General features: G+C 35.8%; 1 protein-coding gene and 1 long non-coding RNA gene across 3 annotated transcripts in view; one reads left to right on the forward strand and one right to left on the reverse strand.

Moving 5' to 3' along the window:
* Window positions 1-20,338, forward strand: part of HMMR (hyaluronan mediated motility receptor) — a 41,851-nt gene that overhangs the window by 12,968 nt on the left and 8,545 nt on the right. Inside the window, exons 5-13 of the mRNA XM_025923742.2 lie at window positions 608-796; window positions 2,251-2,337; window positions 2,426-2,526; window positions 4,092-4,166; window positions 4,301-4,479; window positions 5,110-5,258; window positions 9,754-9,968; window positions 13,182-13,298; window positions 20,130-20,276. Coding sequence (XP_025779527.1) covers window positions 608-796; window positions 2,251-2,337; window positions 2,426-2,526; window positions 4,092-4,166; window positions 4,301-4,479; window positions 5,110-5,258; window positions 9,754-9,968; window positions 13,182-13,298; window positions 20,130-20,276 — 1,259 coding nt within the window. The remainder of the gene's footprint in view (window positions 1-607; window positions 797-2,250; window positions 2,338-2,425; window positions 2,527-4,091; window positions 4,167-4,300; window positions 4,480-5,109; window positions 5,259-9,753; window positions 9,969-13,181; window positions 13,299-20,129; window positions 20,277-20,338) is intronic.
* The window catches only part of LOC147584171 (uncharacterized), a 57,580-nt gene that overhangs the window by 9,537 nt on the left and 27,705 nt on the right, over window positions 1-20,338 (reverse strand). The gene's annotated exons all lie outside the window — the stretch shown is intronic.

Consider the following 20,338-nt stretch of genomic DNA (forward strand, 5'->3'; position numbering starts at 1 on the left):
TCTCGTAAGACATCGTCATGTCACCTTCAAATTTAAAGGATATTTTCCTTGGGAACAGAATTTTAGATTGGTACTTTTCCCCTTATATTAAACAAGTCATTTCATTGTCTCCTGACTTCCACATTTTCTGTTGTCAGGTGGTTTTGATTTTGGTTTTGGTTTTGATCTCATAATTGCAACAAGAGTGGTGGCTTACTGATCACTCCTATTGTAGTGCTTACTATATCCTACACAGAAGCCCCGTTCTGCCTTCTTGAAATAAAAAAGATAGTTAGCATTTCAAACTATAATTTGAGTTCATATAACTAGAACTAGAGAAAAGAAGAACTCTTATAGGTAGAAATACCTTAAAAGTGAACAGTTTAATTATACCTGGAAGCTTACAACAATTAAAATCCTCTCTTCTTAAAATGCTTACAGATTTAAGTTCTTACAGATTTTTAAAACATATAAATATGAATGTTCAAACAGCTAGTGAAATCAGAATATTTAACAACATCATGTCACAAAGCTTTTTCTAGAATTTGAATGTTTTATTTTCAGTAGCATCTAGTTACATTGGCATTGTATTGGTAAATCATTCATTTATCACCTTGTTTCCGTCCAGATTCGTGTTCTCGTGCAGGAACGTGGTGCTCAGGATAAGCGGATCCAGGATCTGGAAGCCGAGTTAGAGAAGACAGAGGCTAAGCTAAATGCTGCAGTCAGGGAGAAAACATCTCTCTCTGCAAGTAATGCTTCACTAGAAAAACAGCTTATTGAATTAACCAGGACTAATGAGCTACTAAAATCAAAGGTATTTAAGTCTCATGGTAATATTTACAACTGAATAAGTTATAAACATGTTGTAGGTTTTTTTTCTTATATCTTGAGAATTTTAGGCTCTAGTTTAGCCTTTTTCCTTTACCAAATGTACCTTAAATGTTAAGCTGCTTCCAAGAAGAATTATCATTGTCTTTTTTATTATGGTATCTGACACATAAGAAATGATAAACAAGTTGCTTTTTGTTTTAATGTCTGACATTTTCTCACCCTCCTTCAAAGTCACTCCTAATAAATAAGGGCATTAATAAAACTTGTAGAATTTATGTCTAGAAGTCACTAGATCTTTCTCTGAAATAAATAATCTCATGACAGCAGGCTTCCATTTCAAATCCTTTTGGGATTGAAGTGGGAAATGAATAAATTTGTGGATTAAATGTGTTTAATAGATATTCTGTTTATAAATATTTTATTTAATATTAGTATTATTAATAATATTATACTAATAGATCATAAAGGACATAGCACGGTCATTTGCTTTTGTCAGAAGTAAAAGGAGGCTGTACGTCACTGTTCAGTTTAATAGCAGTCATCTATTCAGAGCCTGTAACGTGTTGAGCTCTTTGAGTGAGGATGCGTATGAATCAAGCTTAGGGAAAAAAGCAGATTCCTGGGCCCCATCCAGGGAGATTCTGATTTAGTTGGCCTGGGATGAACTGTATAGTCTACATATTTCAAAATAGACTAGGCAGTTTAGATGCATTTTGTTAAGCAAGCACATATTACAAAATCCTCTCTGAGAAGCTTGTTTTGGAGGCTTGCAGTGGACTCTCCAGCATGTAGAGGAAGGTAACTACCCAAAGAGCTTTAAAATGTAAGCAGAAAAGGGTGCCTGGAAGGTTCACTTGGTGGTGCATGTAGCTCTTAATCTCAGGGTTGTGAGTTCAAGCCCTGTGTGTGTGTGTGTGTGTGTGTGTGTGTGTGTGTGTACAGATTAGTTAAAATAAAATCTTTAGCTGAGCCTGGATGGCTCAGTCGGTTAAGCATCTGACTTTGCTCAGGTCATGATCTCACAGTTTGTGAGTTCAAGCCCCACATCAGGCTCTGTGCTGACAGCTCACAGCCTGAAACCTGCTTTGGATTCTGTGTATCTGTCTCTCTCTGCCTCTCCCCTGCTTGTGCCATCTTTCTCTGTCTCTCAAAAATAATAAATGTTAAAAGAAATTTTTTTAAATAAAATAGAATCTTTAGAAAAAGTAAAATAAAAATAAATAAGCCAGAAAATCACATTAATCAAAAAGAAGGACAAGAACAGTAGCAATATTACATAAAATCAGTAATCCTGGTGTGATCAAAGGCATTTTCTCTACCAGAATATGTTGTAGGTAAATAATAGTCCCAGTAATAGAATAATCAATATTTATGTGATTTTATATAAGATCTAACAGAAAATATATCTAAATGTTTTTATATGTTTCTTGTACTTAGTTTTCTGAAGATAGTAACCAGAAGACTATGAGAATTCTAAGCCTCGAATTAATGAAACTTAGAAACAAGAGAGAAACAAAGATAAGGGTGAGTGATAATTTTGGTGAGTTTTGCTGTGTCTGGATCTGGGGACCTGAACAACTTCCACTTCGTAACACCTATTTTTGTTGTATAGAGTATGATGGCTAAACAGGAAGGCATGGAGGTGAAGCTACAGGTCACTCAGAAGAATCTTGAGGAGTCTCAGGGGAAAATAGCACAACTGGAGGGGAAACTGTGAGTGCCTAAAAAGAAAGAGAAATTTAAGTGTAACTGTTGATTTCCCTCTCTCACCTCTCTCTTGTTTACTGAGACTTAACCTTCCTCCATACTTCTCTCATTGCCTCCCTGCTTGCCTTATTTCTCTTCTTTAGCTGAGCCCTGATCACTCCCATTTAATGCTGAAAAGATGTATAAATGTATTACTTTTGTCCATCTTTTGTACAAATTATGAGGAAAGGCCTCCTCATCTTTGTAGTAGCATCATCTTATGGAGATGGTAGACCAAAACTGAGGAATATTGGTATAAGAAGCTGTGATTAATGTATAATCCTAGCCTTCCTTTTTATGATTGAGCTGTAACTTACCTACAAAAAATATATAGATCCTAAGTATTCAGTTTGATGACTTTTGACAATTGTATACACCTCTGTAATCACCCTACAAACAAGACAGAGAACATTACCATCCTCTCAGAAAATTCCTTCCTGCCTCTTCCTGCTCCCCTGCTCTTCCCCATTATGAGGCCCCCAACACGTGAAGCCACTTTCTGACTTCCATCATATAAATTAGTTTGGTCTTTGGAGGGTGGGGATGGGAGGTGTTTATCACTGTGTGTGTGTGTGTGTGTGTGTGTGTGTGTGTGTGTGTGTGTGTGTGTGTGTGTGTCTTGTTTAACATAGTATTTTAAGATTCATCTATACTGTTGTATTATAATTTGTTCTCTATTTCTGAGTAGTATTCCACTATCTGAATATACCTCCATTTGTTTACTATTCCTCTGTTGATCATTATTTGTGTTTCCAGTTTTCTGATAGTGTGAATAAGTCTGCTGTGTATATCTTTTTGTGGACATAAGTTTTTATTTCTCCTGAATGAACATCTAGGATTGGAATACATGGGTCATAGGGTAGTGTAGTATATGTGTAAATTATTAAAACAAACAAACCAACCAACCCAGAGTGGTTGTATGAGCCATTTTACAGTCCCACTTAGCAATGCGTGATAGGTGCAACTGTTCCACGTCTCCAAGGTTTGATATTGTCAGTCTGTTTGATTTCCACCTTTTAGTAGGTAGGAAATAGTATCTCATTTGTAATTTTGTTAGTATAAGGCCGAGCTTCACTGTATGTGCTCACTGACCATTCATATATATAATATATCCTTTTGTAAGGTGTCTATTTAACTTTCTTGCTCATTTTTTAAATTGAGTTGTTTGGAGGAGGTAAACACCAAAGTAATTGCATAAAAATCAACCTAGAACAACGGCTATTTTGTATGTGTGATGGTGGGGTGGGGACTGGGAAGGCTACAAGAAAGATCATTTCTAACACTTGGAGTGTTATAGGTGCAATTTTCATCATCATGAAATTTATCAGAATTTATTTGGAAAGCTTTCTCACTTTAAAAAAAAAACTTCAGTTTCCTATTTGCATATACTAAATTGTCAACTTAAGAGGTCACAGAAAATAAGAATTAAGGATTTGGAGTCTAGAGATAGCCTATCTGATACAGCAGTATCTGGTACAGATTAAACATTATGTGTGACTACTGTGAGTATTCATATATGTAATTTTTTTCAGTGTTTCAATAGAGAAGGACAAGATTGATGAAAAATCCGAAACAGAAAAACTCTTAGAATACATCGAAGAAATTAGGTAATATTAATAGTAGTTTTAAATTGGACCTTATTTTGTTGAATAGTGATGAATACATCATTTTCATCCTTTTTAGTTTAATTTTTCCCTGTGCCTAAATTATGTGCTCTTCAAAATAATTTGTTTTACTGTAGTTGTGCATCAGATCAAGTGGAAAAATACAAGCTAGATATTGCCCAGTTAGAAGAAAATTTGAAAGAGAAGAATTATGAAGTTTTAAGCCTTAAGCAATCTCTTGAGGAAAATGTTGCTATGCTTTCTAAAAAAGTCGAAAACCTAAATGCTAAGTGTCAGCTGCTTGAAAAAGAAAAAGGTATGTAACATAAGTAACATGTACAGTATGTAAAGACTGTACTGCTGTATTAAAACAAACTTTTTTTTTTTTATTGTCAAGTTAGCTAACATACAGTGTAGTCTTGGCTTCAGGGGTAGATTCCCATGATTTATCACTTACATACAACACCCGGTGCTTGTCCCAACAAGTCCCCTCCTTAATGCCCATCACCCGTCTCCCCCACCCCTCCTTCAACCCCCGACTCCATCAACCCTCAGTTTGTTCTCTGTATTTAAGAGTTTTTTAAAAAATTGTGGAAATAACATTAAAATCCTATTCCCATATGAGAATGTTTGTCTTTTACAATGTTTGTTTTCTGTTTATTTCAATATATTGCTTGTCTTGATTGAAATATATACAGTGATACATTTCTTGACTTCCTCATTGGGTGGCCATTTAAATTGAGAAGACATACCATAGGATATGCACTACATTTTGTGTAGTAAATTATACAAACTTCAGAATTGTGTTTTGGCTTTATTTCTTTGGAAATACTTGATCTGTATAACATGCTAACAGCAAAAAATGGGTATATGGAAATCCAGTTTCTCTAAATGCAATACATTCTCTAAATACATGTATCTAAATACAGCATTTTCATTTGTATAGAAGACCTCATCAACAGGGATAGGGAACAGGATGAAGGTCTGAATTCTGAAATGCAAAACTTAAAGGAGAAACTTATTCTTGAAAAGGAAGAACATGAAAAGTTACGACAAAAAGAACTGCAAAGTGATTCACTTCTGCAACAAGAGAAGGTAGTACACTACAATAAAAAAAAAAGCAAAAACTTTTGCTTGTTATATGTCATACATTTCCCTGTGTATCTGAAAACCTTTAAATTATATATGTCTTTTGATCCAACAATTCTATTTTTAAAGTCTTATCTTGAGGAAATAGTCGTGTATATGCTGTTAAGCCACACAAATATTCACCACATTATTGATGATGTGAAAAAATTATAAGCAACTAATAAACCAAAATAAGAAAATAGTTTAAAAATATTTTCTGGGCATAGGGGCACCTGGGTGGCTCAGTCGGTTGAGTGTCCAACTTCGGCTCAGGTCATGATCTCACAGTTTGTGGGTTCAAGCCCTGCATTGGGGCTCTGGGCTGACGGCTCAGAGCCTGGAGCCTGCTTCAGATTCTATGTCTCTCTTTCTCTGTGCCCCTCCACACTCATGCTCTCTCTGCATCTCAAAAATAAAGAAACATAAAAAAAAAATTTTTTTTTAATATTTTCTGGCACATTCTTGTGTTAGATTACTACTTAGGCATTTACAGTTATGTTGTAAAATAGTGTCTAAATGCATGTGAAACAAAACTGAAAAATTTTTAAAACCCAGATTACATAAAAAATATTTTATGTGAGAAGAAAGTTTATTAAAAAAATGAGCATAGCATGTAAATTTATCATTCTCAGTAGAAATTCAGATAATCTGTAAACACGAATACTCTACCTTAGTAATAATCAAAGAAATGGAAATAATTTTTTCCCCTTACAAGATTGGCACACATTAAAGCATTTGATAATAGGGGCACCTAGGTGGCTTAGTCATTTAAGTGTCTGATTTCACAGGTGGTGAGATTGAGCCCTTCATCAGGCTCTTTGCCGACAGTGTGGAGCCTGCTTGGGATTCTCTCTCTCTCTCTCTCTCTCTCTCTCTCTCTCTCTCTCTCTCTCCCTCTCCCCCCCTCCCCCCCTCCCCCACTCATGCACACTTGTGTGCACAGGCACACAGCTGTGCTTTCTATCTCAAAATAAATAAACATTTAAAATATTTGATAATACAGAACACATTAGTGAGAGTGGAGCAAACAGGTAAATGCACTGATGCGAAATATTATATTTTGGGCAACTTGCAACAACTGAAGGAATTAAATAGATCTATATATACTGACTTGAAGATCTCAACTATTTTTAGGATTTTTTTAAATGTTCGTTACATACGTAGTATATATCATTTATATGTATGTATTTTTTAAGTGTATAAATGTGTAAAAAAGACTAGAAGGCATATATACCAAAACTAGTGGTTATCTCTACAATGAGGAAACTAGGATTGGGGTGTGGTATAGTCAGAAGCATTTTTCCACTTCATTTGTTTTTTGTTTTTTGTTATTTTTTGTCCCATCCAGTCCCACAACTGCAGTTACTGTTGGCAGACCTTTCAAATGTTTTCTTGTATCTTAGTATTTAAGAGATGTGTCTCCTAAATGCATTGTTAGGAGTGTACAGGATGGAGAGAATGCTTATTTACATTGACCATTCTTTTTAAATTTTTTTTTAATGTTTATTTTTGAGAGAGAGAGAGAGAGAGAGAGAGAGAGAGAGAGAGAGAGAGAGGGAGACACAATCTGAAGCAGGCTTCTGGCTCTGAGCTGTCAAGACAGAGCCCAATGCGGGGCTTGAACTCACAAATCTGGAGATCATGACCTGAGCCAAAGCCAGACACTTAATAGACTGAGCCATCCAGGCGCCCCATATGTTGACCGTTCTTTTTAAAGGCAAAGGGCCCTGTTTTCTTTCATAGAGTGTTCCTGGGCACATCTACACTGGGTTTTGCTTTTGCTTTTTTATTGAGGTATAACTGACTTACAACATTATGTAAGTTTCAGGTATATGACATAACAATTTAACATTTGTATATGTTGCAAACTTACTACCACAATAAGTCTAGTTAGCATCTATCACTATATAGAACTATAAATTTTTTTTCTTCTGAGGAGTGTTTAAGACTCTCTCAATAACTTCCAAAGTGCAATACAGTACTGTTAACTATAGTCACCATGCTATAACACTCTATGACTGAAGTATTTTTTAACTGGAAGTTTGTACCTTTTGACTCTTTCACCCATTTTACCCACCCCCACTTCTGGCAACCATCGGTCTGTTCTCTATGGCTGGGTTTTTGTTTATTTCCAGATTCCACATATAAATAAGATCATATAATATTGTTCTTTCTTTGTCTGATTTATTCCACTTAATATAATACCCTCAGAGTCCATCCATAGCATCACAAATAACAAGATTTTCTTTTTTATAGCTGAATAATAATCAATTTGTGTGTATATATACCACATTTTCTTTATTCATCCATCCATCAGTAGACATTTAAGTTTTTTCCATATCTTGACTATTGTAAATAATGCTGATATGAACATTGGGTGCATAATCTTTTCAAGTGTGTATTTTCATTTTCTTCAAATAAATACTTAGAACTGGAATTACTAGATTGTATGGCAATTCTGTATTTAATTTTGAGGACCATTCATGCTCTTTTCCATAGTGACTGCACCAATTGACATTCCCAGAAACAGTGCACAAGCGTTCCCTTTTCTCCACATCCTTGCCAACACTTACTGTCTATTGTCTTTTTTTTTTTTTTTTCAAGTAATCTCTGTGCCCAACATGGGGCTCGAACTCAGACCCCAAGATCAAGAGTTACATGCTCCACTGACTGAGCCAGCCAGGCACCCATATTTCTTGTCTTATTGATAATAGCCATTCTGGTATGAGGTGAATCTCATTATGGTTTTGATTTACATTTCCCTGTTGATTAGTGATGTTGAGCATCTTTTCACGTACCTGTTGGCCATCTGGATGTTTGGAGAAATGCCTCTTTAGATCTGCTACACAGTTTTTAATTAGAGTTGGGTTTTTTGCTTTTGAATTGTAAGAGTTCTTTATATATTTTGGTTATAACCCCTGTCTGCCCTATCTGATATATGATTTGCAAATATTTTCTCCCATGTAAGTAAGTTACATTTTCATTTTCTTGATGGTTTCTTTTCCTGTGCAGAAGCTTTTTTTTTTTTTTTTACATTTATTTATTTTTGGGAGAGACAGAGTGAACTGGGGAGAGGCAGAAACAGGAGAGGGAGACACAGAATCCGAAGCAGGCTCTAGGCTCTGAGTTATCAGCACAGAGCCCAACATGGGGCTCGAACTCACGAGCCGTGAGATCATGACCTGAGCAGAAGTCGGATGCTTTAACTGACTCAGCCACCCAGGCGCCCCCAGAAACTTTTTGGTTTGATGTAGTCCCACTTGTTTATTTTTGCTTTTGTTTCCTTTGCTTTGGTGTTCTATCCAAAAGATCATCACCAAGAACAATGTCAATAACCTTACTGCCTATGTTTTCTTTTAGGAGTTTTATGGTTTCAGGTCTTACATTTAATACATTTTTATTTAATTTTTGTGAATGGTATTAAGGTAGTAGTGCACTTTTATTCTTTTGTTTGTGGTTTTCCAGTTTTACCAGTACCATTTATTGAAGAAACTGTTCTTTCCCCTTTGTATATTTTTGACTCCTTTATCATAAATTAATATGTGTGGGCTTGTTTCTATGCTCTATTCTGTTCTAGTGATCAATGTGTCTGTTAGTATGCCATCACCATACTATTTTGAGTAACATAGTTTGAAATCAGGGAGTATGATACCTCCAACTTTGTTCTTCTTTCTCAAGAGCACTTTGGCTATTCAGGGTATTTTGTGCTTCCATATGAATTTTATCTTATTCTATTGTTCTATATCTGTGAAAATTCCCATTTTGATAGGGATTGCACTGAATCTATAGATCGCTATGGTTGCATGGATATTTTAGCAATATTAATTTTTTCAATTCATGAGCACAGAATCTCTCCATTTATTTGTGTCTTCACTTTATTTTAATGTTAGAACTTTTTCCCAGTATTGATATATTTATGCATTGTATAACTTTATTTTTTAAATGTTTATTTTGAGACAGAGGGCGGAGGAGAGAGAGAATCCCAAACAGGCTCTGTGCTGTCAGCACAGAGCCCATTGTGGGGCTTGGACTCACAAACTATGAGGTCGTGACCTGAGCTGAACATTTAACAGACTGAACCGCCCAGGTGCCCCTGTATATTATATAACTTTAAAATATATTTACGTACTGTCAAAATCATAGTACACTTTTTCTGTGGTATCCTCTGAGAAAAATATGCTAAAAGTCAGTTGTAGAATATAATTTTAGTTTTATAAGAAGTGTGTGAGTGTGTGTTGCATAGAAAAACTGAAAAAACATTTACCACATTGTTAACAAGGTGCAGAATATAATCAATGACAAGATGCAGGTGATATCCGTATTTTTCAAAGGTTTTTGTTTTTTTTGAGGCTCTTGAATTTAGTATTCATACTTTACTTTCTGTACTTCTTTTTTTTTTGTCATTAGTAAAAATCTCTTGATGCCATTTCATATCATTTTGGTGGTTTCTATTTGGATGTAGGAGTTGTCCTCCAGTCTTCAACAGAAGCTAGGTTCTTTTCAAGAGGAAATGATGAGAGAGAGAGATCTCTTTGAGGAAGAATTAAAGCAAACACTGGAAGAACTAGATAAATTACAGCAAAAGGAGGAACAAGCTGAAAGGCTGATTACACAATTGGAAGAGGAAACAAAATCTAGAGCTGAGGAACTGAAACTCCTAGAAGAAAAGCTGAAAGGGTTGGTATCAATAAGATCTCATGTCTCATATGACTTCAGATGTAAAAATATGCTTTCCAGTACATTCTCTTAGCAATCTCACTTCAGTCATGCAAGTAAGTAAGGTTGGAATTCTTTTACAAGTAAGGAGTAGACACAGAGAGGTAAAGTATACCTATAGAGGGGCACCTGGGTGACTCAGTTGGTTAAGCATCTGACTCTTGATTCCAGCTCACGTCGCAATCTCATGGTTTGTGAGATTGAGCCTGGCATCGAACTCTGCACTGACATCACAGAGTTTCCTTGGGATTCTCTCTGCCCCTCCCCCCACCTCTCTAAATATAAATAAATAAAACTCAAACAAAGTATACCCATAGAATGTGCATACAAACAAGTATGACAGCCAAAATCAGAAGCTGTGCCCTTTCTTTTTTTTTTTTTTAAATGTTCACTTACTTTTGAGAGAGAAAAACAGCATGAGTTGGGGAGAGGCAAAGAGAGAGGGAAACACAGAACCCGAAGCAGGCTCAGGCTCTGAGCTGTTAGCATGGAGCCCGACGGGGTTCGAACACACAAACCGTGAGATCGTGACCTAAGCTGAAGTCAGATGCTTAACCAACTGAGCCACCCAGGCGCCCCTGCCCTTTCTTTTTTTTTTTTTTTAGGCAAGAGGTTTAATTTAAAAGGCTGTTAATAAACAAACTCAAAATTTGGGGTTTCTTTACTGCTGTTACGTTGTCTAAAATTGTTGGACATCAGCATTATAGCAATAACAGATTTAGAAAAAAGGCTAAGAATCTCACCCTTTAATAAGAAACATTTCCATTTTTTCCCTGTGTGTACATCAGTTTACATAGCATAAGCATAAGTTATACCTTTAATTACCTTTTCTAAGGGAGCACAAATACTCAGAAGTAGCAATGAAAACAAAATGAGAAAAAAAAACAACCGAACCTGGGCAACATTCAAAAATAAGAAATTTAAGAGATCTTGGGCTTTTTTTTCTTTCTTTCTTTCTCTCTTTCTCTCTTTCTTTCTTTCTTTCTCTCTTTCTTTCTTTCTTTCTCTCTTTCTTTCTTTCTTTCTTTCTTTCTTTCTTTCTTAAGTAAGCTCTATGCCCAACATGGGGCTTGAACTCACCACCCCAACATCAAGAGTTGCACGCTGTACCAAGTAAGCCAGCCAGGTGCCCCTCAGGCTTTTCTTTTATTGCTATTTCCGTATTACTTTCATCACATTATGCATCCTTCTCTACTACATTTATTTAGGTTAAAATACCAAGTGGATTCTTGAGTTCAAACTGTATCTACAATAATTAACATTATTTGACTGCTTAAGATTTCATTACTAAAAATATTTCTAGCAAGGAACCAAGAACTGTACATGAGTCTACAGGACCGTAGTATATCTCACAACTGTGTATCTGTCTCCTGTTGGATACTTTTGTTAAAATCCTTTTTTTTTTGTTTTCTTGTGGTGGTGATAAAAAGGACACAAAGGTTTTTTATATGCCTGCTTTTGCGGGGAGAAGTACCAGAGTATTCTTAGGGAATTGTTCTATACTGGAACCATTTTCAGGAAGCAGGCACTTTAAGAAACTGAGTAGATGACATCAGTTTCAGGGAGGAAAGAAAGTTGAGACAATCATTTATTCAACTCAAGGAATTCAGTGCAAAGGTCAGGAGATAAGGATTTTATTGCTGGATCTGTTAACCAGCTGTGTGATTCTAAGCAAGACAATTTACTTTAATTTACTATTTCATCAGATATAAAATAAAGGGATTTTAATAACATGATCTCTAAGGTCCCTTCCAACCTGAAATCTTAGGCATAAGAGAAAAAATAAGAAAATTGGAAATGATTTCTCTGTGGGGCAGGGAAGAGAATATTTTTATTATAAAGCCTTTAGTACTATGTGATTGCTTTTAGCTGTTGGTGTGTGTATTTTTTAATCCCATGCTCATTACAGAAGGAATTTGATTAGTTCCAGTTATTTTATCTGTGTCCAACTTAGCCTATAAGCAAATAAAGCTTCTTATTTATAGTTCTTAGTTCTATATGTTCTTTAAAAGGTCTCTTACAAGCTCATGTGTATATCTCAAAATTTTTCTCACTATTTTGGTAATATGTAATGTTAATATTTCAAAAACTTTCTGAGGTTTGTAATATATATGAATAAAGATGACTTAAAAGCTATTTTGTCTATGTAAGTAATCCACCAAATAAGTTATTGAATATTTTTTTAATAACAATTTCATATATGGATTACTGAAATAATCAAAATAAATCTACATAGTCCTAAGGGCACTTGCGTGGCTCAGTCAGTTAAGAGTCCAACTTCGGCTCAGGTCATGATCTCACGGTTCATGGGTTTGAGTCCCACATCAGGCTCTGTGTTGATGGTTCAGAGCCTTGAGCCTGCTTCAAATTCTGTGTCTCCCTCTCTCTCTGACCCTCCCCTGCTCGCACTCTATCTCTCTTGCTCAAAAATAAACATTAAAAGAAATTTTTTTTAATTTAAATCTACATAGTGCTATCAACTCTTTTTTCAAAGAAATACCAAGTGTAGTTAAGGAGTGTTTCTTTTTTTTTTTTTTAAATTTTTTTTTTCAACGTTTATTTATTTTTGGGACAGAGAGAGACAGAGCATGAATGGGGGAGGGGTAGAGAGAGAGGGAGACATAGAATCGGAAACAGGCTCCAGGCTCTGAGCCATCAGCCCAGAGCCTGACGCGGGGCTCGAACTCACAGACCGCGAGATCGTGACCTGGCTGAAGTCGGACGCTTAACCGACTGCGCCACCCAGGCGCCCCAAGGAGTGTTTCTTAAATGCAGAGACACTTTATTCAGTCAGCCAGCTTTTTAGCTGGTAATTTGGCTGCTGCCATTAAGATTGTGTTTTAGAGTCTTTTTACCCTACCTTCTTCTAAAAAAAAAATGTTTAAACTACCTACATACGTGCATATAGTGTCAAAAGATAAATTTAGAAATGAGTAAATTAGGATGAAAATGAAAGTAAAATAAGGGCAGGAAGGATAAGATGAAGCCAGAAGAGAAGTTAGTACATAAATAAACATGCTATTAGAAGCAGGTCATAAAATTAGATCTGACCGGTCCAGTAGTTTATGCAGATACAGACATTGGACACATGATTCACAGTGCCAAAGGTAAATACTATCCGCTTTCATAGAATATGATTTGTAATTAGCCTTTTATCTTTTAATTGTTCCTTAGGAAAGAAGCTGAACTAGAGAAAAGTAACGCTGCTCACGCTCAAGCCACCCTGCTTTTACAGGAAAGGTATCAGAGTACAGTGCAAAACCTAGGAGATGTTACTGCTCAATTTGAAAGGTATTTTTATTCGGAGCCTACACTCTCAAATATGATATGAGTAGGAAGGGGTGCTTATCTAGAAAAATCTGAAAAAACAATCACACAGATAGTTGGTATTACTGTAGATTCCATAATGACCAACCATAAATGGGCATTCAGGGTTACCTGGTAATCTTATGTATAGGAATTTCCTTTCCTGCCATCCACTTCAAATTTCATGAACTCTCAATCCTTTGGCCCTTCTGTCTTACTCTTCTGACACCATTATTTTCCTCATGAAGAATTCTAAAGCTTTTATCTCATTACCCTGCCTGTAAACACACCTGCCTTTATGCTCATCCTATCTTCCCACCTGTTACAGGAGAAGTGACTTTATGTTTCACTTATCCTTTACAGCCTTTCTACTGGATTTTTTCCAATCTGTATTAAAACATGTTAATGTTCATTTATCTTTGAAATACATAAATTCAGAGTGCCTGGGTGGCCCAGTCAGTTAAGCATCCGACTCAATTTTGGCTTAGGTCATGACCCCATGGTCTTGAGATTAAGCCCTGTATGGGGCTCCGTGCTTAGTGTGGAGCATGGAGCCTGCTTGGAATTGTCTCCCTCCCTCTCCCTCTGCCCCTCCCTCACTTGCATACACATGCACGCTCTCTCTTTATCTCTCTCTCTCAAAATATAAAAATAAATTTAGAAAAAAAAAACTTTAAAAAATTAATAAAGTAAAATATATAAATTTTATTAACTCCTTTGACAGCTCCCCCCAACTTCCTCCTGCAGCTATCCAGCACCTCTCACTCCCAACACCCTTTTTTAATCCAAAATTCCACTCATCTTTATAGCTCATCTAAATAGAAGATTCTCAGGGCGCTGGGTGGCTCAGTTGGTTAAGTGGCCAACTTCGGCTCAGGTCATAATCTCACAGTCCGTGAGTTCGAGCCCCGCGTCGGGCTCTGTGCTGACAGCTCAAAGCCTGGAGCCTGCTTCAGATTCTGTGTCTCCCTCTCTCTCTGACCCTCCCTCGTTCATGCTCTCTCTCTGTGTCAAAAATAAACATTAAAAAATAATAATAATTTAAAAAAAAATAAATAGAAGATTCTCTATACCTACTGTATCCACTTCCTCACTTCCTATATCATCTACTTATTATTTTCCCTTTAAAAAAAAGTTTATTTGTGGGGGAACTATACATTGCAGAGGATAGTTTAAGAAATGTATATGCATCTCACACCAAGAGAGTATTAATATGAACATTTTTGTTATATTACTTTAGACCATTTCAGAAGGTCTCTTTTTCTTGTGTCTATCTTAATATATTTAAGAAATACAAAATATAAACAACAGTTACATAATTTATAAAGCATAAAGATAAAATCAACATGTATGAGCCCATAAAAGACAACCAAACCAGTAAGCCAAAAGATTCAACAACTTGGTATCTATGTAGGAGTTCCTCCACCATCTGCATGCTTTCCACCAACGGAAACACCATCTCAGAGCCTCCGTTTATAATTGCCACACTTTTTTCCTATATATAATTTTATTACATGTATATTCACACAAATAATATTTTATGTAATACTACTTTTGTGCTGAACTTGAACTTGGCCAAAAAATGACGTCATGGTGTATGTCATTTCCTGGGACTTGTCTTTTTTATTCTGCAATATGTAGGTTTCTAGAGTTGAATCACATTGTTGACTGAGGTTATAGTTTGTTCATAGTGGCTGCTGTAACGTGTTCGATTTTATTAGTATATCACAATTTACCCATTCTCACTTTGGACTTTCGAGTTGTTTTCCTTTTTTTGTTGCTTCTTTCATCATAAGTGTACTCTATAATCCCCATCCCCTATTTTCCCCATACCCTCCCACCAACTTACCCTCTAGTAACTCATCAGTTTGTTCTCTATAGTTAAGAATCTGTTTCTTGCTTTGTCTTGTTTATTTATTCATTTATTTATTTACTTTTGCTTGTTTGTTTCTTAAATTCCACGTGTGAGATCGTATAGTATTCGTGTTTTTTGACTTACTGCACTTAGCGTTACACTCTCTAGTTCTATCCATGTTGCTGCAAATAGCAAGATATCATTCTTTTTTCTGGCTGAATAATATTCCTGTGTGTGTGTGTGTGTGTGTGTGTGTGTGTGTGTGTAGATATATACACACCACATCTTCTGTATTCATTCATCTGTGGATAGTTAGCCCGCTTCCATAATTTGGCTGTTGTAAATAAAGCTACAATAAACAGGGGTGCTTGTATCCCTTTGAATGAGTATTTTTATATATTGGGGGTAAATTCCCAGTAGTGTGATTACTGGGTCATGGGGTAGTTCTATTTATAATTTTTTGAGGAACCCCCATACTTTTTTCCACAGTGGCTACACCAGTTTACAAACTCCACCAACAGTGCAAAAGGATTCCTTTTTCTCACATCCTCACAATACTTGTTGTTTCTTGTGTTATTTTTATATTAGCCATTCTGACAAGTGTGAGGTGATATCTCACTGTAGTTTTGACTTGCGTTTCTCTGATAATGAGTGATGTTGAGCATGTATCTGTTGGCCATCTGGATATCTTTGGGGAAATGTCTGTTCATGTCTTCTGCTCATTTTTTTAATTAGACTATTTGGTTTTTGGATATTGGTTGTATCAGTCCTTTATATATTTTGGATACTAACCCTTCATCAGATACATAATTTGCAAATAGCATCTACCATTCAGTAAGCTGCCTTTTAGTTTTGTTAACTGTTGCCTTCACTCGAAGTGCCAAAACTTTTCATTCTTACATAGTCCCAATCAATTGTTTTTGCTTTTATTTCCCTTGCCTCAGTAGACATACCTAGAAAAATGTTGCTATAATCAATGTCAGAGATTAATGCTGTGCTCTCTTCAAGGATTTTTATTGTTTCAGGTCTCACATTTAGGTCTTTAATCCATTTTGAATTTATTTTTGTGTATGGTGAAAGAAAGTGGCCCATTTTCATTCTTTTTCATATAGCTATCCAGTTTTCTCAACACCATTTGTTGAAGAGATTGTCTTTCTCCTATTGTGTATTCATTCTTCCCTTGTCAAAGGTTAATTGACCATGTAATTGTGGGCTTATTTCTGGGTTTTCTATTCTGTTCCATTAATCTGTGTGTCTGTATTTTTATGCCAATACCATATACTGTTTTAATTACTGGCACTTTGTGATATAAGTTGAAATCTGGAATTGTGATACCTCAAGTGTTTTTTTTTTCTTTTTCAAGATTGCTTTGGCTATTCGAGGTCTTTTGTGGTTACATACAAATTTTAGGATTGTTTGCGCTAGTTCTGTGAAAAATGCTGTTGCTATTTTGATAGGGATTGCTTTAAATCTGTAGATTGCTTCAGGTAGTATAGACATTTTAACAATATTTGTTCTTCCAAACTATGAGCATGAAATGTCTTTCCATTTCTTCGCATTGTCTTGAATTTCTTTCATCAGTGTTTTATAGTTTTCAGAGTACAGGTCTTTCACCTCTTTGGTTAAGTTCCATTCCTAGATATTTTATTGTTTTTCTTGCAGTTGTAAATGGTAGTTTTCTTAATTTTTGCTGCTTCATTATTAGTATATAGGAATGCAACAGATTTCTATACATTGACTTTGTATCCTGTAACTTTACTAAAAATTTATTTATTCATTTATCAATTCTACTAGTTTTGTTGGTGGCGTCTTTAGGGTTTTCTATATATGGTGTCGTGTCATCTGCAAATAGAGTTTTACTTCTCCCTTAGCAATTTGGATGCCTTTCACTTCTGTTTTGTTGTCCAATTGCTGTAGCTAGGACTCTTTCCAGTCCTGTGTTGAATGAAAATGGTGAGAGTGAATATCCTTGTCTTGTTCCTGACCTTAAGGGAAAAGCTCTCAGTTTTTCACTATTGAGTATGATGTGATGTTATCTGTGGGTTTTTCGTAGATGGCCTTTATTATGTTGAGGTATGCTCCCTCTAGACATACTTTGCAGAGGGTTTTTATCATGAATGGATGTTGTACTTTGTCAGATATTTTTTCTGCATCTACTGAAATGATCATATGATTGTCATCCTTTTTCTTACTGATGTGATGTTCACGTTGATTGTTTTGTGACTATTGAACCACCCTTGCATTCTGAGAATAAATCTTATTTGATTGTAGTGTAAGACTTTTTTAATGTATTGTTGGATTCAGTTTGCTAATATTTTTGGAGGATTTTTCCATCCATATTTATAAGATACTGGCCTGTAGTTCCCTCCCTTCTTCTCTCTCCCTCTCCCTCTTTCTCTCTCTTTGTTTTTGTTTTTGTTTTGTTTGGGGGTTTTTTTTTTTGGTGTCTTTATCTGGTTTTGGTATCAGGGTGATACTGGCCTCACAGAATGAATTTGGAAGTTTTTCATCCTCTTATAAGAGTAGATATTAACTCTTCTTTAAATGTTTGTAGATTCTTTTGTTACTATTAATAGTATTTTTACTAATATTCTTGTAGTCTCCTAGTATACTTGAATAAGAATTACTCTAAAACCATACATTTGTGACTGCTCAACTTTAAAATTTAATGCCAAATTGCTTTACAAAACAATTTGTACACTCTACACTCTCACTAGCATTGTACGAGTAACCATTGATCTACTTCCTCTCCACAGCTTGTGAGATTTCTTCAATTTTGCCAGTGTACTTAGTATAAAATGGCTTTTTTCCTGGAGATAATCCACCTTCCCTTTTCTGTAAAAAAAGCTTATATATAAAAAGTTATAAAAAAACTTTCTATCCCAAAAGGTATTAACTTATTTTTTTAAGTTTCATTTTTCCATCTAGAATGAATTTCTGTGTGTGCAGTAAAACTGGGATCAAATTTATTTTTGTTTTTCCATATGGAGAACATATTGCTTAATGCCCATTCATTGAATAGTACTTTCTTTCCCCAATGATCTTTTTTTTTTGAAACTAAATACATTTTAATAGAAAGCAAAATACGAAGTAACTCTTATCAAAAAACAGAAATTTTTAATCCTTTTTGATGAATTCAAAGTTGCTTTATCTTCAAAGCACAGTTGTATATGCGTGCGTATGTACTTAATGATTTGTTCTCAAACTGTTCATTAAACTGCTATTGCAGGCAGGAGGTGGGAGCAAATGATCACAGGAGAAAAGGACACTGAGAAAGCCACCCATCTGAATAGATGGGCATTTGGAAATTTAACATTTTCTCGGGCGCCTGGGTGGCTCAGTCGGTTAAGCGTCCGACTTCAGCTCAGGTCACGATCTCACGGTCCGTGAGTTCGAGCCCCGCGTCGGGCTCTGGGCTGATGGCTCAGAACCTGGAGCCTGCTTCCGATTCTGTGTCTCCTCTCTCTCTGCCCCCTCCCCCGTTCATGCTCTGTCTCTCTCTGTCTCAAAAATAAATAAACATTAAAAAAAATTTTTTTTTTTTTTTTAAAAAGGAAATTTAACATTTTCTAATTCTATCTTTGGACTTATTGCTTCAATTTATTTTCATTTCTTTACCACAGTCTGTCCTTTCAGGGGAGAAAACTATTCACAGAAGTGCAGCCGCAAGGAGACTCTTCCTCTCCCACCATCACTGCGAAAGCCCAGGACTTGTTCAAACAAATGCACACACTCACTTCTAGAAACATGTCAGCCAGAGTGACCAGTCCATCACCCAGAAATTTTCCCTTTCTCCCAAAACACTGTGCTACCAAATTCTCTGAATTCCCTGAACCTCAAGATTCCAAATATCACAGCCAGTGATATAATGTATTATGACATATATATCATATATTATGCTTTAGTGCTGTTTTCAACCTTCTGAAGGGATTTCCCTTCCTGCTACTTTGAGAAATAGTACCTTAGGAGGTTTCTAGCCACTCTGTGACTTCACTCACCATCAGTATGCCAATAGTATTAAAATTCATTTCTTCAAACCAGATCTTTCCTTTGAGCTTTATACTCGTATATCCAGCTGCCTACTTGACACCTCCAAGCAGATATCTCACTACCGTGTAATATTAACCTGTCTAAAACAACTTGTGATTTCTCTTCTATCTCTCTCTACCTCTCTCTCATTCTTTTTTATTTCAGTCAGTGACATCTTAATCTTCCCATCTTCTCTTTCTGTAAATCTTAGAGTCATCTTTAATCACTTTCTCTCCCTTTCTCCCAATATCCAACGTATTTAGTGAAATTCAGATTTTGCCTTCAAAAGAGATTTCACATCTTTTGACTGCCAAGTCCTTAGTCTAACCCTCTTTTTCACTCACCAGGGCTGATGTGCACCACGGTGATTACTGGCCCATGGCTTTAGCATCTGCGCCGGCCGCTCTTATTCGGTAGACTCCAATCTTGTGTCTTAATGCAGTGTTCTACCTGCTTCAAAACACATATGCATCTTTTCCTTCTGAAATACTTTTCCTTAAATCCTTAGATAACTTTTCTTTGTCCATCACATCAGTTTAACTATAAATTCCCTAGAAAGGCCTTTTCTGAATCACCAAAGAAAGTACGTTCCCCTGTTTTGCAGTTTAAGGTTTTCTAAAGTTTTCTTCATAACATATACCACAAATTTAATTATACATATTATTTCCCATTTTTTTGCCAAGGCCTGGAGAGGAATTTCCATATATTACCATAAGACCATAACTCTGTGACCATATTTGCAGGGATCATATATTTGTTCATTTTGGAGTAATTTTCATGTTAAGTATACTTCATATACATAGTAGGCACTTTTTTTTTTCTGAATGAACAGCCTATGCCATATAAGCTCCTTAGTACCTCAGAACACTGAATCTGTGTAACTGCAAAGTTTATATTGTATAATATATTGTTTTAATTTTCTTTTTACTTAGTTATAAAGCATTAACAGCTAATGAAATAGAAGATCTTAAGCTGAAGAATTCAGCACTTCAGGAAAAAGTGGCCAGTGCCGAGAAAAGTGCAGAGGACATTCAACATCAGATATTGGCAACTGAGAGCGCAAATGAAGAATATGCAAGGTATGTGGGAAGAATAAAACCTGCCCATACTTGTAGCCTTAGAACTGTTAAGACAGTTTAAT

This window comes from Puma concolor, chromosome A1 (genome assembly GCF_028749965.1).
Source record: "Puma concolor isolate L17-30 chromosome A1, mPumCon1.1.hap2, whole genome shotgun sequence".
NCBI lineage: Eukaryota > Metazoa > Chordata > Mammalia > Carnivora > Felidae > Puma > Puma concolor.